The sequence below is a fragment of the Sceloporus occidentalis genome, unplaced genomic scaffold (genome assembly GCF_023333645.1).
Source record: "Sceloporus occidentalis isolate IW3139 unplaced genomic scaffold, rSceOcc1.0.p SCAF_95, whole genome shotgun sequence".
Taxonomy (NCBI): Eukaryota; Metazoa; Chordata; class Lepidosauria; order Squamata; family Phrynosomatidae; genus Sceloporus; species Sceloporus occidentalis.
The window spans coordinates 1,308,941-1,328,382 of NW_028317075.1; the positions used below are offsets into that span (position 1 = coordinate 1,308,941).

At 37.1% G+C, this 19,442-nt stretch overlaps 1 protein-coding gene across 1 annotated transcript in view; it reads right to left on the reverse strand.

The window, feature by feature from the left end:
* The window catches only part of LOC149284303 (alpha-L-iduronidase-like), a 47,597-nt gene that overhangs the window by 12,666 nt on the left and 15,489 nt on the right, over positions 1 to 19,442 (reverse strand). Inside the window, exons 3-4 of the mRNA XM_089496887.1 lie at positions 3,051 to 3,133; positions 2,361 to 2,468 (exon numbers count right to left, since the gene is read on the reverse strand). Of these exons, the coding sequence (XP_089353013.1) occupies positions 2,361 to 2,468; positions 3,051 to 3,133 (191 nt within the window). The remainder of the gene's footprint in view (positions 1 to 2,360; positions 2,469 to 3,050; positions 3,134 to 19,442) is intronic.

Here is a 19,442-nt window from a genome sequence, read left to right on the forward strand (position 1 = left end):
TTTTTAGGAAAATAAAAAAAAAATGAAATAAAAAAAATTAAACGTCTGAAAGAGTGTGTGGTTTGTCATCTATAATACATACCTCCTAACTATCCTAATTTATGCAGGATAGTCCGTACATTGGGGCTGTAACCCACTTATTCACAAAGTCATAATCATGCCACAAGATAAGATAGCTTTCAGCAGTCCAAAGTCCTTTTTACCTCATATACTGGGCACCAGAAGTTATGTCACAGCGTACCGGCAGTGGTGGATCAAGGGCCAGTTGGGGAGATGATTTCCCTGACTGGCCCAAGAAGCTGTAACATCAATAATGGTTGCAGCACAGACCTCCACTGTATGACCCACATGGCCACGATGCAAGTTGGCTCTTTGTGTGAAGGTGTGCAAGTGTCCACAACTCTGACTCCCTCCCACCTCTGTCACTGGCCCTTCCCTCACCCCATCACAGGTGCTCCATAAATGGTGTCCAAAGAAACCTATAAATTACAGTGTCTCTATAAATGTAAAATCAGAAGATCTTTTGGTCTTTGTTGAGTGAGCTTTAGTTTAATTTAAGCAACAGTATTTAGTGTTAGGACACACCTATACTGGTACTTTGGCATAGTGGTGTGCTCAGCATAATATGGCCCTATAAGGTGACTATTTCCTATTTTGTTATCTTGTGTCTATAGTCTATCTATAGTTTTGACAGTTTGCAACCTGTTTGATGTGAGTGTGCTGATCCTTTGAACTCCATGAGTGTATATATACACTCACTGGCCACTTTATTAGGTACACCTTGCTAGTACCAGGTTGGACTCCCTTTGCCTTCAGAACTGCCTTTATTCTTTGTGGCATACTTTCTACAAGGAGATGGAAACATTTCTTAGAGATTTTGGTCCATATGGACATGATGGCATCACGCAGTTGCTGCAGTCGGCTGCACATCCATGAATGAGATCTGATGACTGTGGAGGCCATTGGGGTACAGTAAACTCATTGTCATGTTCAAGAAACCAGTTTGAGAGGGTGTGAGCTTTGTGACATGGTGCATTATCCTTCTGGAAGTAGCCATCAGAAGATGGGTACGCTGTGGTCATAAAGGGATGGACATGGTCGGCAACAATACTCAGGTAGACTGTCGTGTTTAAATGATACTCAGTTGGTACTAAGGGGCCCAAAGTGTGCCAAGAAAACGTCCCCCACACCATTACACCACCAGCCTGAACCGTTCATACAAGGCAGGATGGACCCATGCTTTCATGCTGTTTACGCCACAGTCTGACCCTGCCATCTGAATGTCACAGTTGGAACAGAGAGACTCATCAGACCAGGCAACGTTCTTCCAGTCTTCCATTGTCCAATTTTGGTGATCCTGTGGGAATTGTAGCCTCGGTTTCCTGTTCTTAGCTGACAGGAGTGGCACCCGGTGTGGTCTTCTGCTGCTGTAGCCCATCTGCTTCAAGGTTCGACGTGTTGTGCATTCAGAGATGGTATTCTGCATACCTTGGTTGTAACGAGTGGTTATTTGAGTTATTCTCCTCTGACCTCTAACATCAACAAGGCAATTTTGTCCACACAACTGGATATTTTCTCTTTTTCTGACCATTCTCTGTAAACCCTAGAGATGGCTGTACGTGAACAGCAGTTTCTGAAATACTCAGATCAGCCCATCTGGCACCAACAACCACGCCACAGTCAAAATTCCCCTTCTTCCCCATTCTGATGCTCGGTCTGAACTTCAGCAAGTTGTCTTGACCAGGTCTACATGCCTAAATACATTGAGTTGCTGCCATGTGATTGGCTGATTAGCTATTTGTGTTAACAAGCAACTGAACAGATGTACCTAATAAAGTGGCCATTGAGTGCATGGGACATCTGTTTCTAGCATGTGGTGCCAAGGAGGAAGCAGTGGGCAAATCCAGAGACTGCCCAAAGAAACACACTCTGCTTCAGCGCTGTTAGACACCCACAAGCGATGTTATTCCCAAGAGGCACAGCTATTACCTGATCCTTCACAATACATGTGTGGTGAATTACTCAAAATTCCAGCCTAAAGGTTACATATTTTAGCTTATAAGGTCCACCAAACGTATTTCAAGTGACTGTTTTACTTCAATCCTCTTAAAGCTTAAAACTTTCCATGCATAACAGTTAGTGGTATAGTTGTGGATCAATAAGCCGTAGCAAACACAACTTGTTCGTCCTTTTGGACTTGGTCATGTTTTGTGGCCATTTTGCTTTTCTATATCCATTAACAGATTGCTAAACTAGACCAGAGTATGTTCCTTCAACAAACAGAATAATACTGTTGAAGGTATGTGGTTTTTTTTAAGCTAAATCAACAACTAACGGTAAAATAAAATTTTGCAACATACCTATGTACCTTGTTGCCGTCAAGAAGACAAAATTTCTCCATTCTATGACTTGTCTTTTATCTTCAAAATCAGTAAAATATCCAGATGGACTTCCCATCAGTTCGAAACCTTAAAATACAAATTTGCAATTATGTTAGAAAACATAAAAAAATACAATGAAATATATATCAAACATACATACAGCATATCTAATTATTTCTTATACTTAAATAGTTGCAAAATTGCACAGAAACAATTATAGTCTTCTAGTAGGCGTGCCACTGGTAATTAACCCTTTGAAACCGGTGCTGGTAAAAGTAGAATACCAGAAATGCAAAGTCTGTATTTTTGCCGACGGGGGAACGGGTAGCAGTTGGTGTGCTGTGCAAATGTGTGCCAGTGTGTCATAAGTAATGCCAACGTTCAAGGAAGGATGGACGGGCTCAGTCTCCAGACGTGTGACAGACAGACATTGCTGCTGCATGCATCACTGAGTGGCCCCATCAATTTTGTGGCTCCACCTCTTTGTGGTCCCGCCCCTGTTGACCAACAACTATGGCCTGTATTTTCTACAGAACCCTATCTACTATTGTAATACTACTTTTGCTGTTATCTATACATTTGCACATTGATGTGTGGAAATATCATCTAATGCTAACAAAGCATTGCATTATATAAATGTCAGTTATCAAAGGAAAATAGTTTCCTGACCTGGCGCCAATCCATTCATCAATAGAAGATCAACAAATGAATCCAGTTTATTGAAGTCATACTGAAGTTTTCCATTTGAAACTCTATAGAAGAAAGAAAGAAATTATAAACAAGCCCCAATGGTAATATACATTAAGTGATACCTGTTAACAACTGTACAACTTTTAATCACTTGCATCCTTAGTATACTGGGATCTATTCATTTGTCAAGTAGCTCCCTGTTTCTAAGAGTTGTCAAAGCCTAATTTTAAATGAACACTTTTCCCTATATGATCTGAAGTGACGTAACCGTTTCAAGTGCTCCTTAATTAAGTCTCTTTCACAGCAATAAGAAATAGAATAATTGGTGGAAAACAAAATACAAAAATAAGTAAGGAGAGAAAGACAATGAAAATGATGGTGTAGAGTATCAGGACAGTGCAAACTACAGTTCTACTATTGTGCTGTAAAAAAAAATAATACAATGAATTGAGAAAATATTAATGCAAAAACAATTATTTTCAATTTTTTATGTTGTTAAGGCAATATTATTGAATTATCACAAATTAGTACGTTCGTTGTTGACGGTTCTTCAGGGCATTGAAAATGACTGAAATAAGAATAGGATATAAGAAGGTGGTTATCATAAGAGACAAGCTATAAGGAGGAAGGAAAGTTTAGTTTTGCAACAATCTGGCTTGCTAATAAAAAAACAGCCGCTATTAAAAGGACACTTTTTGTACCCTTTGTGACAATAGCTATTTTGACATTACTGCTTTGTTTGTGTTTAGCTGTAATTTTCTTGTTTCTCATTTACTGAACCCACACAAATAATATATTGCTTTTTTCGGGACAAACAAAGGCTTTCTTTTGAAAGCATTATTTTGATCATACCATCAAAAAAAAACTAATTAAATATGGCAAAATTAAAACAAAAGAATGTGCTTTAATTTGCAAAATATTTTCTCATATACAAAAGTTAATGAAAAAAACCTGCTAAATAGATTCTAAAATTTGTCCTGAGTTTAAAAATACTCAATGTTTTTATATTTTGTGCAAGTTACAGTGCAAGTAACTTATTGCGATTTCAAAACTATTTTTTTCAACCTGGACATCTTTGAAGAGGCCAATTCAATTTACCCCCATCAAAACAATATACTTTTAAAAATAAGACACACCAATAACACACCAATATGTGTTTAGCAACATTTCCTGAGCATGGTGATGCCACCCATGCATAGGTTTGCTGGTTGTTTGGGGGATAAAAGGCCACATTAGGGAGGTGTACATTTTTCAGTTTGGAATTTTGACATCTGGTCATCCTGAGCCCATGTCCCATTTAGGACATTTTTCAAGTCAGCTAATTAAACTTACTCACATCACCCCATATATTTTTGAAAACAACACGCCCTTGGGTATTTCAAATGCTTTTCATACAATAATTCTATCACCATACTTTGTCAAAGGCTGTATTTAATTTATGAATTTACAGCTCTTGGTATATGTCACTGCCAAACAACACCCCAATATGTATAGCTTGGAGGAAAGAAGAGAGAGAAAAGATGTAAAAGAAACATTTAAATACTTAAGTACAAGAGGGAAGTTTATTTCAAAGGAGGAGAGATGTTAGAACAATAGGCCATAATCTAAAAATAGAGGGTCAGAGATTTACATGTAATACAGGGAAGTTTTACTTTACTGAGAGAGTGGTAGATTAGACAGCATTAGTGGTATATGTTAACACAGTATGGAAATGTAAACATGTGTGCGATATGGTTACCTTGAATCTAAGAAGAGACCAAGGAGTGATTAACTCCCTAAGGACAAGGGCTATTTTATACTTCAGGACTTCTTCATCAATTTTCCTGTTTTTCTGTCTTTCTCATTATGTGTACCCACAGAAATTATATTTTTTTTTCAGGAGAAGTAGGGTTTTTAAAAAATGTAAAACTTTTTTGTGAATAAAAAAAAGGTTGTATAAATGGGAAAAATATACAAAAACTTTCCCAGATTTCACCAAATTACCCACTCCTACCAAACCCTATATAACAAATTTTCCACTAACCACCACCACGCTAACTACACAATATGAACTAAAAAGCTAATAGAAAAAAATAACCCCTTGGGGTCAAATTTAAAAACCAATGATAATTTTTTTTTAAAATATGACTAAGGTGTTAAACAGCTTCTTACTGTTCTCTGCCTCTCTCCAGCTCGCTATCACAATAAGAAGCAAAGATAGTGAACAGAGACCAAGGCAGTGTTTCAAGAATTGTCTTTGTCATCTGATTGTATCATGCATGTGATCAGGACTGTCTTAACCCCATAAAGACCAGGCTAATTTTTTTCTTTCTGTACCCTTTGGGACCAAGGCTGTTTTAACACTTTTGCGGTGCTTGTGTTCAGCTGTAATTTTCTCCCATTTAGTGTACCCACACACGTTATATATTGTTTTTTAAGGACAAGATGGGCTTTCTTCAGATACCATTATTTTGATCATATCATCTTATTTACTATAAAAAAAATAATAAAACATGGTGAAAATGTGAAAAACAACACCTTTTATGACTTATTTAAAAAATCTTTTACTCACCTACAAAAGGAAGTAAAAAAAACTAGCTAAACAGATTCCTGAGTTTAAAAATACCCAATGCTTTTTTTGCAGTTTTTTTGTAAGTTATAGGGCAATAAGTACAAGTAGCATTTTATGATTTCCAAACTTTTTTTCAAAATCTGGTCATTCTGCCTCCATCTCCTCTTTGGAACATCTTTGAAGCCGGTTAACTCAATTTATGCCCATCAAACCATATATTTTTGAAAACTAGACACCCTAGGGTATTTCAAATGCTGGTATTTTAACCCTTTCCATGCACTAATTATACAACCACACTTTGTGAAATTTTGTAATAGTAATTTTTTTTTTATTTCTTTTTCTCACAAATTGTAATTTAGTTATATGTCACTGTCAAACAACACCCCAATATGTGTTCAGCAACATCTCCTGAGTATGGTGATACCCCACATGCATAGGTTTGTCAGATTGTTTAGCTGGTAAAAGGCTACTTTTGGGACATGCATAATTCAGGTTTTCAACACAGACTTTTAGCATTTGGTCATTCTGCCTCCATCTCCTCTTTGGAACATCTTTGAAGCCAGCTAATTCAATTTACCCCATCAAACCACATATTTTAAAAAAAACTAGACACCCCAAGGTATTTCAAATGCTTATATTTTAACCCTTTTCATGCACGATATTCTACCACCAGCCTTTGCCAAAGTTTGTGGTAGCATTTTTTTATTTTTTTTCAGACAAATTGTACTTCAGGAATTAATTCATAGCTCCTGGTATGCGTCACTATCAAACAACACCCCAATATGTGTTCAGCAACATCTCCTGAGTTCAGTGATACTCCACATGCATGGGTTTGTCGGGTTGCTTGGGATTTAAAATGCCACATTCGGGAAGTGTGCTTTTTTTCTCCATTTTGGTCAGTCTGTGCCTATGCCCTATCTTTTGAGCCCAGCCACTTCAATTTACCCCATCAAACCAATTATTTTTTATTTAATTCGATAAAGATAAAACGCTAATTTTATACAAATTTTTTACATTTTGCTGGTACTGGATGGTTCCTCTGGTGACATCACTGCATAGTTATTTTTAAATCTTAGCACTTTTTTTTTTTTTTGAATATTTTACTAATCACATTGTGATTAGAAAGCTGGGCTCCATTGACTTGCATGGTTGAATGCACCTGTATTCAACATGCAAGTGGAGCCAGATTCTCAGGAGGGTCTGGAGAGATTGTTATTTTTAAAGGGCACCGCCATATTGCGAGTGGCAAAATCAACTCGCAACAAGTGGCGGTTGTGATCGCTATCCGGAGCGGTCACGACGCGTCCTGGGGTGGGTGTTTGGTGTCGCTGAATGCCTTGCGATCGAGTTATTTCAGCGACACCATTTAAGTTTAGGAGGTGATCGTTGATCGCCTCCTAAACTCTTTTAAAACGGGCGTCCGCTGCCATACAGTGTATGGCGGATGTTGACGCCCCGGGGAGGGGAGAGACATGGCCCCTGATGCCGATCTCGGCGTTACTGAATGCCTCGACATAGAGGCATTACAGCAATGCCGTTTGTAAGCTTATTTAATTTAATGACGCTTCAGGACTATCAAAGGTAGTTAACAGACTGTTTTTGCGTGACGGCCCTGAACCGTCGAGGTCGTTAAGGGGTTAACAATATTGTAGGCCTTGGGCAAAGCAATGCTACTGCATAAGATTGGCTGTAGATGTGATCACATGCACGGAAGTGCAGGGGATATGCTTTAGACTGACTGCTCAGGTTATGGTGCACCTACAATCGCAATGACATAGCAACAGTTTTAACTGATCACATACCAGGTACATCATGGGTCCTGTAGGACAATCTTTTCATTGCATACCTAGTGCAAAAGGGGTTAAGGTTTGAGTTTTTAAAGCAGGAAAAAATGGGCATACTAGAAGGGCCAAATGGTTCTTATCTGATGTCAAATTCTATATCACTATTAAAACTGGAAAATAGGCCTTGTTGTGAGAAGGCTATTTATCATTATCATCAGTGGCAAAGGATTATTGCATACATTCAGTATTTGCCAGAAAATAATGATGCTTTTTGAGGCATCGGCAACGGTATACACGAAAAATTATGGAAAGCTTCTTCACCCTGTTGAAATGATGGAAAAGTCATAATGATCACGTGAGTAAAATAGATGGAGATTAAATAAAACCTTCAGTTAAAAAAAGCAAAAGGTTTTCAATGCAATTAAATTGTACTCCAAAAAAAGTTATGAAGAACAAGAACCATGAACATTTACTGTATAGTACAAATTGTGAAGATATCTGATAATATCAAAGTACAAATTAATAAATATTTCATAGTCCGTAGCACAAGACTGAGCTTTACTGAAGAACTGAACACATAATTAGCAGCTTTGGAAAATAAATTATTGCTATGGCTATTGCTATGGCTAGGCATATGGCAATCATAATGGGATAATTAGCTGGCACCAAAACATTCAGTCGAGAACTTTGTCTAGGAATTTAAGGGTAATTTTTGTTCTTAAAGTTGCTTGTTCGAGATATGATTTTATCTGTACCTATGGCCATGTTATTTCTTGTGGCACCATAGTTGAAGCATCTTTCAAAAGGTGGGAATCTTGACAAAGTAAGTAAAAGTCTTTATAGTATTGCTGTAGATATGAGTGCAACAATGAAGGTTTTGAAATACTTTTTGCAGGATTTTAAAGAAAATTGGTTTGTCCCATTTAAAGAAAAAGCAGTATACGTGTCCTGAAAACAAACTTAACTCAACAAATTCCAGCACAACATGAATGACCAAGTATAACATGCCAAAAACAGCCCCAAGTTGATAACTCCATGGCATTCTCACCTCCATTTTGGTGCTCAGAATGTCCACTGAAGGTCTTTTACTGCTAAAGTGAATGGAGACCCAACATGGTTGTATAAAGAGATTGCTCAGTATAATGTAGATTCAGTGAGATCTCTAATCTTGATGCACAATTCATAACACAGCATTTACTAATTAGTAAATAAACATTTATGTTAAGCACCCCTTTGTCCAAACATTATTGGATTTCTCTTTCAGTCAATCAAGGTTAGACATTTTGCAGTCTCCCTTGCAGAACACTTCAGTCTTCAAGTAAAAAACTAAATTTATTCATAATTCTAACCATTTTAGGGGATCTGAATGTGAACACTATCCCTAGGCATCTTTTCATAAGAAGCATGTCTGCTAAAAGTCACATATATACTGTAGATGATTTTTTAACCTATCCATAATGTCACATAGCATGTCATTTTGTAGGTTCACTTGTAAAGTCCATGATAATGATTGACTAATAGTGACACTGCATGTTTTATTCCTTATAGCATGGTACAAAGGAATACTGTTCTTGTTGAAAGTGGATTCTAGGACTTTATTCATGCATTCAAGTATAACGTTCCATTAATAATATATTATTGTTTAGGTTAGGACTGGATTAAAGGCCACTTACTAAGACTATACTAAGGTTAGTGTCCTCTATAGACCCATACCATGGCAGATATACTAGTTCACATATGAAAAATGCAGGCCAACTAGTTAACTAATTAAAAAAAAAGCTCACATACTAAATATAATCCAAAAAAACCATACTCCTTGAAGAATGTTGTAATCCAAACTTTATACACAAGTCAAGTACTATTTATTTAATTCGGAATTGTTTATCATTGAAACAGGGAACAATGCAAGATTATTAAACACCAAGTTGATAATTAACGCCATCATAAATAAATTATATTATTAGTTGCAGAATTAAATACAGTTTCTGGTCAGACTGCTTTGGTTGCTATGTGTCAGGGCCTTGAAATGATATAATTCTACACCCGCTCCCCTACATTCATAGTATTAATATTAGTCTGAGTCTCATGCTTCACTCAACCCCAGATAGTCACTTAACAAACCCATCCCTTGTAAGTCAGTGCTGCCTCCTACTTAGGGTTGCCTCCCTAACAAACACAGCGATGCCTTATTGTACTGCCTGTGCTAAACAATAGAATTACACAGTTTTAAACACCTATGGAGGAAAGGACTTTATTAGCACAGCCATACAGAAACAGCTAGGAGTAGCGTTTGAGCAGAGAAAGTCACCCAAACTTGAATGCTAACTTACATTACTGCAACAGCACTTTATTTCAGAAAAAAATATTTTTTTTCATGGGACTTCCCCTTTAATGGCTTTTTACCATAATTAGGTTTCATTTTGGATGGGTTAAAATGATTTATTTTATTATACGCCATATTTATAATTAGCCTGTCCAGTATTGTTTCACATTCTTGATCCTTCTATACAGGGGAGGGTTGCCCCCCCAGCAACTAACAGACATTGTCACACACATGCTAACATACATGTAAACAATCATGCTTACACACACTTACACATACTTATATCAACACACACACACTGAAGCTAATACACACTCCCTCTCATGCTTACACACTCGTGCTAACATGCACACACTTACACATATACACTTATGCTAGCACACATACAGTCCTACTCCCTCCATTACCCCATGTACCTTGCCCAGATCCTTCTTGAGCAGCTTCACTTTTACCATTGAGTATTATGTGCCCCTACCACATTCATGCCTTCTGTTCTTCTTATTGAAGAATTTTAGACCGCCCCACTGCTTGTTTCAGTTTGTAGAGACACAAACTAGAAAAGACTCTGGATCCCACAATTACTAGCAATATAGAGCTTTTTTTAAAATATTTGAGGAACAGTGGCCATAATATAGTGGAATTTGAGATTAATTCACAAAAGCAAATTAGAACAGCTTCCACCAAAATGCTTAATTTTAGGAAGGCCAACATCAGTAGGCTACTGGCATACCTGGTTCACTAGGATGAACTGTCCTCAGGAAAAAAAACAAACAGAAGATACACGGAATATCTTGAAACAAATAAAATTAAAATACACTTTTAAACATGTATCCTTAGGTAACAAACACAAACGTAAACAAAAAAGAAAGTGGCATTTCACATAAGTCAAAGGGATAACTGGCACCCCCAATAAAAATAAAAAATGACACTGGTAGTCAATGACAGCAATACAAACCCTCACAGAATGTCTTAAATACATTAAAGGAACGCTCCAGCTATCATATGCACTTTAATGCATATGATAGCTGCATGGTTCCTTTAAATGTCGTGTTGTCCGTTCTGCAAATGCATTAAGGGATTCTGCAGACCCCATCCACCAGCTAAATGTTGTATAGGAAACATGATATACTCATCCTCCAATCAACTTCACTGCTAGCTCAGAGAACTTTGTGGGCGAGTGTCTGTTCAGACCCCCAGCACATGCATGGAAAGTCCTCTCGTTGGAGCACTTTTCTGACACTTTTCAGCCAATCAGTGGCAAGAATATATAGGAGGAACCATGGAGGAAGAAGATAGCTTCTGTGTCAGGTAAGTGCTTTTTTTATTTTGAAAGAATACACATTAAAGTACTCACAGAGTACTTAAAAAAAAAAAAAAAGAGCAAACTGTTGGTTCAGTTGGAATTTGGTTAATGAAAATCAGGACAAGGCAGAAGTTTTGTTTTTCTTCTGTGTATACCAACAAAGAACCATTTGTGAATAGCTACAAAATGCTTGAAGTACACCTGTGATTGGCTGCCACAGGACAAAAAAAATAAAATGGCTAAATAAAGTTAAAACAGATAATACCACGTAGGCAGATGGTATACATCCTTTGGGTACGCAGGGAACTCTCTCTCTCTAAGCCAAGTAATTGGCCCTGTGCTTTGAACTTTGTTTATCAGCCCATGCATGTACACCCAGACCACAATATCACAAAAAGGCCATTATCCTCTTAGGTAAGGTGCCTAATACCCAAAATACTATAATTGTAAATAATATTTAATCAAATAACAAAATAATTATTTTATTCTGATAATATTCTAATACCTTTTTAGAAATGTGCTTTTCTTCAAGTTTGTGTTCAGAGCAAAATGGTTAATACACACTATATTTAAAAAAAAAATAAAAAAAAAATCAATATAATGGTCTGATATTTCACTTCACAGCCTCAAACAATAAATACAACAGTTCCTACGAAATGGCTTCAAAGTTCACTGGAATTATGAGTGTGTCTCAGCACAATTTCCATCCTGTGAACAGTTAATAAGCAATCTCACGGTGTATAAAAACTAGGCTTCTTAGGACACTGTACATTCTTTAGCATGTCTTCCTGTTACAGAGCAAGAACGTATCCAATAAGCCTCCCCGTGTACTTTGAACAGGTTTCTAGTCTAATGCATTCTACATTTTGCGAAGTAGTAGTCTGATAGTATCTCTTACAGAATGTACTTCCAGTTAGAGGCCAGGAAGGTGAGGACTTATTTTTAGTAAGAAGAACTTAATTACTATTTAAAGGTAAGATTTTTTTTCTTTAAATATTTCTTACATGAAAAATCTGCAGCAAAGTTGGATTGCGTTATGCCTTAGTCTTAAAGTATGAGAAAATCTGCTTAACAAATGCTTGACATACTTTAGGAGTTGTATTGCTAATAATTCTTGCTTTATTGGTACAAAGGTAAATTATAATGTGTAGAACATAATATTTCTTTTAAAAAAGCTTGCATTGTAAACTGGCGATAGCTTAGGTAAAAGCTGTGAGCATATGTTCCAAGGTCCCAGTTCATTGTATACCTCTTTCCTCCCTGCTGGGTATATAGCCCTACAAGTCATAGTAATCTGTATATAAACAGCATGAAATGGGTTTATACATTACATTTTATAAATAAGTACCTTCTAAGTGTCTTACCCAGTCGCCTTACTCTTGGTAAAACCCAGCCCATGATCTCACACACACACCCCTCTTCTGCAATTCGATCATCAGTCAGCCTATCATTGACACTCAATGGAGGTTAATTATCAGGTTCCATTAAACACTGAGTGCTACTTAGGTCTTTCCATGCAAGGATTTAAGTCAATAACACAGTTAATGAATAACACCAGATGTATTGTACTGGCGATTTTTACTTTCTTTTGCAAATCATTAGATCTCATTTAGCACATCTAGAAGGAGCATGAGGCACTGGAAAGTGACAGGCAGATGTTGGATATATATCCCAATATATCATACTACTGATGCGGGTCTCCTGGTTATGCTTTCATGTCATATGCACATAACATGTATAATTCTGCTATATTGTGTTTTTATATTCATATATATGTATATATTATTTTTTTTTACTACCACTTTTAGACTCAAATAAATAAAGGTTTAAAGATTGTAATTACATCATAGTTTTTGAATACAGAAACATCTCATCATGTGTTATACTCGCTTTTCTCTACCTTATTTTTGTGGCTCTTATTATTATTATTCTTTTATTATATAGCGCCAACAATTTACGCAGCGCTTAATACAATACATATATTCAAGACTAGAATTGACAGACTACGACAAACCGATACATTAGGTGTAGAGAGCCCTGCTCGCAAGCTTACAATCTTGCTCTTAGAGAATGGGTGTACATTATACAGGGAACCAAATAACACAACATTCTAAATCACATGTTACTGAAAACTCAGTTCTGTTTTAAGTGTGTGTATTATCATATTACTGTTTTTATATGCAAAATTTTTGAAAATTGCAGATGACTAATGAACTTCTAAGTTGAAAATCAGTGTGTTCAAGAATGTAACAATTATATTGAAGCAGCTACTTAGTCAAAAGTTAAAAGCTTTAGTATTATTATCTTTGAAATCAAGAGCATGACTGATATTAGAACTAAGTAAATTAATTAAAATAATTGGAATGTGGTGAAAAAACAGTGATGTTATACTTCATAAGTCACCACAGCACGATCCATACAGAACCACATGGTATTGGTAACAATAAGAAAGCTTTATTGTAATGTTTTTCTACAACTTGCCTTTAATCTACCTTTTAACAAAAAATATTAATAAAAAATTATGGTCTAACAGCAGGCTAATATAAAATATACGTGACTCATACACAAATCACATACACAGTCAAGTGTCAAAACAGTTCCCCTTACAGAACACAACATTTTTTCCTTTAAAGACACGTTACACATAAGTTTTTGTTATATCTGAGATTTTTTAGCATATACCGATTATCTGTTCTTATGCCCACACTACTGATTGTTATGTTTTTTTTATTTTTTTGGTAGTCTCAAATTAGTGTTGAGAGAGACATTGTAATCTTCCTCATATTGGCCTTTTACTGACTTGTCAGGGTTTTTTCAAATGATCCAGTATCTCCATCCCGTAATTGCTATTACACTACAGGGACATTCTGGCCATCATATGCACTTTAATGTATATGATAGTTGCGTGACCCCTTTAAATTCTCACGGTGCCCCCCCCTCTATGCCCTTGCTCTTTGTCTGTCCCCCTCAAACTGTTTTCCATGCCAGAGATGTGTTCAGCCAAACACATATCCTTGCATGTAATATACTTACTGCCAGTCAGCTCCAGCACGGAAGTGAAATCAATGAGAGTGCTTTCCAGCCACTGACTGACTGAGACTTCTACCACAGGGGTTTTATTTAGTAGAATTTTAATATGATTTTTTCTTTAATGGGGCGGTCAGGGACATTAACTTCGATTTTAATGCTAGTTAGGAAAAATGTACCAGCTATGACCTAAGTCAACCAGGTGTCCGAGCAAAGTCAGTTTCTGTTAATGTTGAATAGTTTTTCATTGTAGAAAACGCTAAAGTTATGTTCCCTTTTCAATAATAACTCAATGGGCCTATAAAAAAGTATTTATTTTACTTGGCATGGTTACATTGAATATATAGAAAAGAATGGAACTGGCCAATACTATGTAAACCCGTGTATTGAACCATCTGAGGTCAATGTACCTAATAGGCATCGTAATCAAGTACTGTAGATTACACCAAGTTACATAAACACTCTTGTTCTCACACTACATTATTTTGAGATAATATTTAATGACCTGCCTCAGTCTGGTTTGCAAAATAACTAGACAAACTAGACAAAGCTCTTTTAGTTAGACCTATTGTGCAACCTCACATTTAATAACTGTTAGTGTTTCTGAAAAAACAAAACTTTTCTGATGCCATAAGGAAGTCCGAAGCCACTGTGTAACTGACTTATTATAGTAATAGTAAAATGCACAGTATCTTGAGCCAAGCAGAATCCCGCTTACACACAAACATTCTGAACTCTGATACACTGTATATTATGTCTGCACAGATGAGTACACACAATCAGTCAAGGACCTGAAACGGCCTGATTATTAGTCTGATGCTAGCAATGTTATGGCATATATATATCTTATAGAGCAAACTCTATAATGTAAGATATTTGATCTATCAGTTATGCTATCTTAAAGGTGCTGTTCTATCACATAAAACAGAAACTTGAAGAAGTTTTTTTCAGTTTCTATGACATCAGTGCCTGGTTTTGTGTAAGAATGAAGCAGTCCCTGAAAATGTATGAATGAGGCAACATTCTACAGCATTAAAGTTCCTGGAGAGAGTTTAGACATTTAACATAAATGATGTTCCAATGCTTTACTTAGTAACAAAGTATTATATTCAATAAAATAGGTGGACAATTGGTTTTAATTGCTAGCTAATAATGCTTATGTTATCCTTGTGTATGATAGAATCCCCAATATTTAAACCTTAGATAGGTATTTTGCCTTAATTTGTCATTTCTGGGCAGAAACCCAGGAATCTGAATATGCATGCCTTTATACTATTGTTGCGTGCTCCTCTTTTCTGTATATTTTTTTTACTATTCAATTAGGCAATCAGTCATTGAGCAATACATATCACACGGTAAACTAATATAAACTAATCTCCCTGGGTATAGGGCACTTTACATTTAGTTTTATTGCTAAGAAAACAAATGCATTAATGATTAAAGATAAGCACCGTCTTCTTTGAAACACTGGTCCCCCTCGATGAACTCCTTTACCTTACCTCTTCCAATCAAATATCTTCATGAAAATGCAATGAACTCTTTGGGAAGCAAACTCACAAAAATGGCTGAACTAGACATTGAATACTTAAAATACATTTGGCTTCTCCGACAGAAGCCATGTGTGGGGATCCAAAGTAAATTTAAAAGTCTGGTTATTTTCAGATTATATATTATATTGTAAAATATATATTATATATATTATTATATATACAATGGGGCAAAAAAGTATTTAGTCAGCCACCAATTGTGCAAGTTCTCCCACTTACAAAGATGAGAGAGGCCTGTAATTTTCACCATAGGTTAACATCTTTGACAGTGGCAACAATAAATGATGGATATTTGTTTTGCTAGAAACACTGTTGAAATAATTAAACTACCATAGCTCATCTAAATATGTAATGCATAAGTACTAGTATTGAGTGAACATTTTGCAATACTTTCGGGATTACTGCATTAGAGCTAAAGTAAACCTGTGTTTATTTAATATGATGTTTTCACCACTCTGATGTTGATCGATGACCAGCCCGACACCTGACAGCAATAGGGAGTATGATGTATGGATGGGGAGAAAGTACATTTGATGGAATTGTTTCTAATGTTAGATAAGGAAGGGAAGGGGAACGGATACAACCATCTGGTCCCCATTTATTGGCTATTATGTGATGGAAATAATGACTCTTATTGATCAGATGGGCCAGAAAAAATATTTGTGTCCTTAAAATGACAACAGTAAGACACTACTTTGTTTACAGATAACATTAGACAACTTGTCAAAGAACTCAGTGTTTGTATAAGTTCCTGCCCCCATAACGCCTAATATTAAAAGAATCCTGCTCTGCTTGTTACAGGTATTTTTGAGCATCCAGCAGTAAAGTGACAGCAGCAGAAGCGGACTGATAACAGGTAAGGTAAGCTCACAAGGTAATGTTGATATTTTTTTATAACGTAGAATACGATGACATAATTCTGTTTTTAATTTAAAAGAGCACTATAATTACATTTGAAGTTTCATCTAAATTGAATGTTCTGATTTCCAGAAAAACTGGGGGAGCACATGTTACCTTATAGTAATGCTTACAAATGTACAGTATTGTAGCCTAGCACTGATCTCATTTTGTTCCAGTAAACTTTTTTAACAGCAGACTTCAAGGCTGCCATTGTTGACTGTCATATTACAGGTGATTTCCCCTGCTCGAACACCACACTTAGCCGATTCTTTATGGCAATGCTAATGAAGTCTTTTCCGCCATAGACTTTCATTAGTCTAGTCAGAGGATCGAGATGGGTGATTAACAGTGAGCCGTTGTATTTACTACGTTTACTACAGGCAATATGATAAAGTCAAGTTGTCTGCAGAATAGATTGGACTAAGATAATAGAGCTATAACAAACACAAATGGTTAATACACAACTGCCTTATTTATTACTGGTCTAGACAAATTATCTTTTCTTGTCAATTGTAATATACCCATGGCAAGGTAAATGAAATTTGTGCAGGGGAAAAAATGTTGAATGTAGACATCACTTGTGAATGAGCATGGTGTGGTCAATGGGTGAATGAATGAGAATAGTGAAGGTGAGGTGAATGCCTGAATTAGCGAAGAAGGTGAGGTGAATGGCCTGAATTAGCAAAGAAAGGGAGGTGAATGCCTTAATGAGCGAAGGTGGGTTAATACCCAAGAACGTAGAAAGGTGGCATGAATAGATGGATGGAGATGTGTATGGCAGAAGGAATGCATAAGTGCCAAGAGGTATGCATCAACCTTCCCATGGTACTTTGTTATGTCTAAATACTTGTAAATACTTTGCATTTAAGCAGCTGTGTTGTCAGAAGTTCATAAACTATGGTGAGCACCTATCCTTTCTAAAGTATATCAAACTAAATAATTGCATGTAGTTTTGCAGTATACATTTTCAGTATTCCAAAATAATCTATTGAATCTTCAGAGACACATAATAGTATTATTGATGATTTTCCATACTGTCAATTTTTATGTTATAGGATTTCTGTATTCTCCACTGTTGTAATAGTGCTACAGAATCTGCTAATGCTCCCGAAATAAAATGTATATTAATTGAAGGTTAGAAATAAAATAAAATTTTAACTTTGTTCATATTAACACACTTTGTGTACCATAATATACTTTTAGTTATTCAGTTACTGGTACAAGTGCTAATTAAAAATAAAATATGTATGCCCTTTATGCTTTTTAGGTTGTGTGTTCCTCTTTCTGTATATTTTTATTGCTGTGCATATTTGCAGATTCTGACCAAGCCTTAGGATTGAGCAGCCCTGCCACATGGGTGCCTCATTAATGGTGTACAGAAAAGGCTTTAAATCGCTTGAGAGTCTCATTTGGGTTAAAATGAAGTGGAGTCCCACCGATTCAGATCCTTGATAAGCAATATAGTCATGAAAAATTAGATAGGACTCGCCAAACTTGGGGTACTTTGACGCAGTGGCGAGCTCAGCAAAATATGGCCATATAATGCAGACAGAATCCACAATATTAGGTGTTTTATGAATGGTATTCGCTGGGTATGCTCTGAATTCTTGCTTTGTTTTATGGCTTTATTGTTGCCTGAAGCTAATGGACACCTTCTCTTATCTGTAATTATTGGCATGATGGGCCACCAACCACTGTATGCAATCTTTGTACAAACTGATTTCACTCACCTTGTGATAGAAATCAATGGATGTTTAATGATAATACCATGGAGACTTATATTCATACCTGGGAACTTCTGGGCTACGGCTACCCGGAGCCTTCCCTTGAGGGACGCAGCCAGGACTGCCCACTGACATCAGGGGGCAGTCCCGTGACATCAGTGGGAGTTCCCACCGATGTCAGTGGGAGTTCCCCCCGACATCGGGGGCATTCCCGCTGACGGCAGCGGAAAACATCCCATTTAAAGGGAAAATGGGCGGGAAGCGGGCGTGTCAAGACCCCGCTCCCGTGACCCGGAGAGTTCCCAGGTATGGTTATATTGGTTAGAGGGTAATATGGGCGAGGAATTTGTAGCACGATTTTCCAAATGCCGTACAAGTACTGATAATCAAATTTACAGTATATAGAACATTTGCAGCACTTTCTTATAGTGCAGGGGCGTCCAACATGCGGCCCGCGGGCCAAATGCGGCCCGCGGGACCTCGAGGTGCAGCCCGCGTGAGATCGGCAGCCAGGATCACAAGAGCCCTGCTGCTTACTTGTGGGAGGGTCTATTCTCTGCTCCAGTCCTGCCTCCTCTGTGGGGAGAACGAGGGAGGCCGCGCCCCCTGCTGAAGTCTGTGATCGGCATTGAGAGAGCTGTAGTGCAGGTAAGGGGGTGGGGGAGGGTGTTTGAATGAGTATGCCTGATTGTCAGTGATTGAGGGAATGAATCTGTGAATTAATGAATTTGTGTGTGTGTGTGTGATAGCATGGATGTGTAAGTGCTGGAACCTAGGCATGATGGGACTGTGATTGCTGTTAACAATCCCACTCCTACCATGCCAAGTCAGCCAGTACATGCTGAAACCTGGCTAGCTGCCCCCCTTGTGTATTGATGCTGCCAGCAGTATGAGGTCTGCACTTACAGCCAGCATGTACTGGCTGACTTGGGATGATAGGAGTGTGATTGCTAACAGCAATCACAGTCCCATCATGCCTAGGTTCCAGCATTTACTGGTTGCCTGGGTTTAAAAAGAGTGTGTTTGCTGTTAGCAATCACACTCCTATCATGCCAAGTCATATTGTTGATTTTTTTTTGTCCAATTGTGGTGTGTTACTTTTAATAAAAGCGTGGTTACACACTAAAATTGGACAAAAAATACCGGTACAATGCCCAGCCAACCAGTACATGCTGGAATCTGGGTATGCCTGAGATTGCTGTTAACAATCAT